Source organism: Hevea brasiliensis, chromosome 10, assembly GCF_030052815.1.
Source record: "Hevea brasiliensis isolate MT/VB/25A 57/8 chromosome 10, ASM3005281v1, whole genome shotgun sequence".
Classification (NCBI taxonomy): Eukaryota; Viridiplantae; Streptophyta; class Magnoliopsida; order Malpighiales; family Euphorbiaceae; genus Hevea; species Hevea brasiliensis.
In genome coordinates this window covers 10,634,490-10,640,444 of record NC_079502.1, presented here as the reverse complement: position 1 = coordinate 10,640,444, position 5,955 = coordinate 10,634,490, and the positions used below count along the sequence as shown (strand labels likewise).

The 5,955-nt window shown below is 29.7% G+C and overlaps 1 protein-coding gene across 1 annotated transcript; it reads left to right on the top strand.

Moving 5' to 3' along the window:
* The first annotated feature begins 1,283 nt into the window (after positions 1-1,283).
* On the top strand, positions 1,284-3,791 carry LOC110641515 (U-box domain-containing protein 13). The gene is made up of 2 exons (XM_021793254.2): positions 1,284-1,674; positions 2,697-3,791. Exons 1-2 carry the CDS (start codon positions 1,358-1,360, stop codon positions 3,520-3,522), a joined length of 1,143 nt encoding a protein of 380 aa, XP_021648946.2. The 5' UTR covers positions 1,284-1,357; the 3' UTR covers positions 3,523-3,791.
* Positions 3,792-5,955: the final 2,164 nt, after the last annotated feature.

The window sequence follows — 5,955 nt, the reverse complement described above, 5'->3', positions numbered from 1 at the left end:
TCTTGACTTCTTGCCTATGAAATTTTGTTGAAATCCTTCACCTGTTTTGTCCATGGAGCCCTTTTCATTATTTCATATTTAATCTTCCACATTTTATTAAAATTTATATTCTTTACTTTTTTAACGATAATAAGCTGCGTAAATTGCATGTATTATTTATTTTACATTATTATTATTATCCATGATATAAGTTTATTATTCTAATACTTTCTTTTAAATATTACATAACAATCATTTTATAAAAGTACTCTAACCTGATGTGATTTAATAGCCAAAATTATATCACTTATTTAGAGATGTTAATTGTTCTCAAATTTAACGTACCCGACTCTAACAACATGAAGGGTTTCGCCCCGAATACTCATATTCCATCTCACACAAATTGATATATAATTATTTTTTATTAAAAAATAACTTTTTACTTTATATTTATGTATTAAATGTAATAATTTTTAAAAAATATAAATATATTATTGAACTTATTTTTTTTAATTTTACTTTATTTTTTAATAAATAAATTTATATTATATAATAATAAATTAAAATAAAAAAATTAATATCACCGCAGAAAATTTGTCTAACTCTGCTCCTACCTCAAATTTTTATAGAGCGAAGCTGAGGCGATTCTTCTCTCCACCTGCCTATAGCCATTCTAGTTAGATTTAGGGCCTGCTTGTTATCGTCGTTCAAATTGCTGTCAGAGAAAATTATTTTTTTAAATATATTAGTTAAAAAATATTAAAAAATAATTAAAAATTAAATTTAATTAATTTTAATTATAATAACATTAAAATAAAAAATTTTTTTTTTTAAATTATTTTTCTCAATAATATCTAAAATAATATTTTAATTCAGAAAAATAATTTCAGACTCTGAAACTTAATATTAAACAAGACTTAATATCTATTTGAGAATACATTTAGATGTTTAAAATTATTTTTTTAAATAAAATTATTATTTTAAATATTATTAAAAAAATAATTTTAAAAAATAATTTTATTATTTTTATAATTAAAATTTATTAAATTTAATTTTAAATTATTTTTTAATACTCTTTATCTAATATATTTAAAAAAATAATTTTACCAACAGAAATTATCAAGAAGCTCTTACTACTTCATTAAAAAAAAATTCTAAAATTGTATTCTAACGGATAATTTAAAAGAAAATAATAATAATAATAATAATAATAATGGCACGTGCAAAATATAGATTTATTTTATTTTATTTTTCTCGTGCATCTTTACGAAAGGGTTTCAGACAAAAACCTCAATCATTAAAGAGATAAGAAGATACAGAAAAGCCTCTCACAGAAAGAGAAGAGAAGCAGAGAGAGAGAGAGAGAGAGAGAGAGAGAATGGGACAGGAGGAGGCGGAGGAGGATACATCAACAGTTTCCAGTGGAAGAGACGAAGAAGAAGAGGCATGGAACCTCAGGAAGCAAACCCTAATCCTCCAACTTTCAGATAGCCTCATCAACGGAGATCTCCAAACCCAAATTCAAGCTGCCAGGGATATTAGAAAGCTCGTCAGAAAATCTTCCGCTAAGACTCGCTCCAAATTCGCCGCTGCAGGTGTCATTCAGCCCCTCGTTTTCATGCTTCTCTCTTCTAACCTCGACGCCCGTCAAGCCTCTCTTCTCGCTCTCCTCAATCTCGCCGTTAGAAATCAACGGTGACGCTCTCACTCACTTTTTTGTTTCTTCTAGGCATATGCTTATAAATTTAGCTTTCACTTTTACATGGGTACTCAGATTTTTGTTTTCTATTGTGGATTTTATGATAACTGACCAAACGAAGTTTGGGGATTGATTTATATTTTTTGAAAGAGAAATATAGAAGAAGAAATGGGCAATTACAAATCTGAAGAATCTAGGTTCATTTTTATCCTGGATAATCTGATGTTGTGATTCATTATTTTGAAATTTCTTGAAAATTGACTGCAATTCTTAGTTGTACCATGGTCTTGTGACCGGAATAAGCTAGCCCAATTTGCTCCAAGATGGAGAAACTGTATATCTTGCCTTTCCTACTTTATCATCTGCAATTATTGGTGTTTATGTGGAGAACTTCATTTGCTCTGAAATTTTGGGAGAAGGGGATGGTGGAGGGCTTTTGTTGTATTTCTTTTAGTATTGGGTTGCAAGAAATGATTCAATTTGCTTATAATTTTTCAATTTTCGTACCTTTTGTTTTTGGAAGGAAGACTATGGTGTTGGGGTTGTTGCTAATGCAGATAATGGATTATTATGTGATGTATATTAACATTAGTTTCTAGATCTATATAGATATGTTTCTATTTCCATGATATGAAATGTTATTTCTGTTCAGTTGATGAGTTGGTTTATATTGCTGAATATCTGGTCCAATTTAGCATTTTTTTTTTCTTATCAATAACACAGATGATATCTAGGAAAGAAATTTATCCCCTTTAGAACAACTACTTTCTGTCTGAAAATTCATAGTTATGTGATAAGCAGTCGCAGTAATGGTGATTGGTGAATCTTGAATTAGTAATGTGAATTTTTCTTGTGTTTCCCTTTATTATTGTTTATTTTTTTTCATGTGATTTCTTTCATATTATCTACTTTATGCCTGTTGTCCTTGTCCTTCTGGCCGAAACTATACTTTAGTACTCCCTAAGTTATTTAGCCATTTTATCTGATTCAGTACTTTTTTGTATTTATTGCTTATCAGAAACAAGGTCAAGATAGTGACAGCTGGTGCCATTCCCCCACTTGTGGAGTTGCTCAAGTTCCAGAATAGTAGTTTAAGGGAGTTAGCCGCTGCTGCAATTTTAACGTTATCAGCTGCTGAACCTAACAAGCCAACCATTGCAGCTTCAGGAGCTGCACCTCTTCTGGTTCAGATTCTGAACTCTGGCACTGTTCAAGGAAAAGTTGATGCTGTGACAGCTTTACACAACCTCTCATCCTGCACTAAGAATTCTCTTCCAATTGTGGATGCTAAAGCAGTTTCCCCTCTCATTAAACTCCTTAAAGAATGCAAGAAATATTCAAAGTTTGCTGAGAAAGCAACAGCTCTACTTGAACTTGTTTCCAACTCTGAAGAAGGGCGAATTGCAATCACTGACACAGATGGTGGGATTTTAACTCTAGTGGAGACAGTTGAAGATGGATCACTTGTTAGCATGGAACATGCAGTTGGAACTTTGCTCTCTTTGTGCCAGAGCAACCGAGATAAGTACAGGGAACTCATTCTTAAAGAAGGCGCAATTCCAGGGCTTCTGCGACTAACTGTGGAGGGAACCTCTGAAGCTCAAGAAAAAGCTCGAATGCTCTTAGCCTTGCTCAGAGATACCCCCGAGGAAAAGAAATTAGCATCCTCAGTATTGAAGAGAATTGTTTATGACAGTGCTGCACAAGATGATGGCTCTGATAAAGCAGCTGAAACTGCCAAGAGGCTGCTACAGGACATGGTTCATAGAAGTATGGAGCTCAGCCTTGACCGAATCCAGCATAGCGCTGCATGTTTTACACCTTCTGAAATTTCAACCATATGACATGTCCTGTTGACTTGAAGAGAACATTTACAGGTAACCCGGGTTAGAGTTTTAATCTGAATCTTTGTTTTGTTTGGCCAGTTAAAACTCTCTTTCCCATTTCTGTGTCATCATCAAACAGAGATGAATGAACATACTAATATACTGAAGTAGATTTCACTAAAATCTGCTCTTTTGAGGTGATATATTAATTGTGACCTCAACAGTGTGTTGTAAATCCGTCATGATCATGCATATATATGAAAAATCAAGTCCCTTTACTCGGAAAATTACAATAGTCGGTTTTTTTTTTTTCTCTTCAAGCTGGCTCTCAGTGTAGTAGTCGACTCATTATATACCTGGCAAACAAAACTGTGGTACAAGGATTGAAGGTCAAAGAGACTGTGATTATTCTCAGGATGTAGTGCTAGATGAATCAATGGCTGCAGTAACTTTTGTTTGTTTTTGATAGATAAAATGGTGGGGTAGGGTTAGGATTCTACTTTAAATGGTTGTGTGCAGTGCCCTATTAGGATTGAGGATGAGAAAATATGAGAAATTGGGGTCTCTCACTAGGGTGGAGCAAGGACCATTTATTCGGTTGATATATCTAAGAAAGTTCAGTTTTTAATTTATTTGATTGGGTTATTTTCATAAAAAATTGAATTGACTGATTTGTTCATAAATTATGAGCCTTCTCTCTCTAGCCAATGACAGTCCACAAACAAAGCCTTACCAACTAAGCGCACTTCAGTTCCATATGCAAATTTTAAAAACCTAACTAATTGCTCCTTCCCTTCAAGCTTCATTGCTTCAGCCATTCCTAATATGCGTCATCCAATTATTTAATTAATTTTTAATATAAAAAAGTCATTATAATCTACAATTTAAAAACATAACATTTGTCATAAATAAAAAATGGTAAAAAAAAAACTTAAAATTATTTTTTAAAATTTTAATTAAATTTTGAAAATAAAATTAATGAATCAAATCAAATTAAAATTTTTTATTTAATTTAATTTTTATAATATTTTATTTTAATTTTCAATTAATTTAATTCAGAACACCCTTGCCATCTTTGTACACAGGATGATAATATAAAATGAAAAGTAGCTTGGTTCCTCAAGGGGGCTGATCCAAGAAGCAATCTCTTTGTGCCTTTATCATGAATGACACCTGCCCCAGCTGTTTTCTAACGTAGCGTCTAAAGAGCCTTGGATAATGGGAGAGAAAGGTGTAAAAAAAAAAAAAGCTTCAATATCTTTATCGGAAATGATAGTTCCATGGGCTACTTATGAAAACATCATGTTTACATGTAAAACTCAACAATTCTTTTTTTGAGAAGTTGTAAAAATCATTCTAATATTTCTTATTTTCAATTTTTAATTGATTTACATTAATTTTTCAAATTATTTTATTAAAATTTACATTTTTTCACATATACAGGAGTCGAACTTAGTGGCATATTTGAAGAGAGAAAAAAAGTAAATAAAATTATCTTTTTTATGAGGAAAGGTAAAGAAATGAAAGGAAATGAAGTAATTTTTTTTTTATGCTTTTAATAAAAAGAAAAATAAGATAGAAAATTATTATATTTTTTATTATTTTGTTCATATTAAATAAATAAAATTATATTAAAAAAATTAGAAGGAAATAAGGTCGTAAAAGGAATTTTTACTATTTTTCTTCAAATTTAAACAAAAAATAAAATAACTCAAAAAAGAGCATTTTCCACACAAATATCTATAATTTTTTTCTCTTTTTATAAAATAGGAAATTTTGGCTTTTAATTTTTTTTCCCTTTTTCTTCTAACAAAATAAGAAAATTATCTTTTTTTTCTTATTATTTTCTTTTTTTTTTAAATTATAAAACATGCATCAAATCTCTATAACAAAATTACAAAATATTCAATACCCAATAAAATAAATATGTGTATTTGTAAATTCAACAACTTAGATGGCTTTTCCTTCCACATGAAATTCATTTTTTTGTCTAAATTATATTTTTAATTAATAATAATTTTTTAATTTTACTATTTTAAATATTTAATTACAACTATAATTAGTTTTTAAATTATATTAAAAAAAATAATTTTTAAAAAAAAAAATTAAATATACAGAAAATAACCTTTTCTTTTATCTTTACATTTTTAATAATTTATCAAAGAAATCTATTTATGGGAAAAAAAATCCAATTTACTAAATACAAATATTATATAATATATTTAGATCTAGTGCCTGTTTTACAATTTTGCCATTGTCGGTGACTCCTCTCCAGAGTGTCCAGCCATGAGCCAACAGGATATGACGGATAAACAAATTCTAAAGCCAACACTGATCCCATAATCCCACGTAAACCAATGTCCACGTGGCAAAATCTCATGCAAATAGGCGCACTATACCTCAGGCTCAATGTATCAAAGATCTTTTTTTTTTGAATTATTTTTATTATTA

Bases quoted from the DNA above. Each gene is read 5' to 3' on its own strand.
- LOC110641515 (XM_021793254.2), top strand. From the start codon at position 1,358: ATGGGACAGGAGGAGGCGGAGGAGGATACATCAACAGTTTCCAGTGGA. The intron at 1,675-2,696 runs GTGACGCTCTCA...ATTGCTTATCAG, and splicing joins CTCGCCGTTAGAAATCAACG to AAACAAGGTCAAGATAGTGA.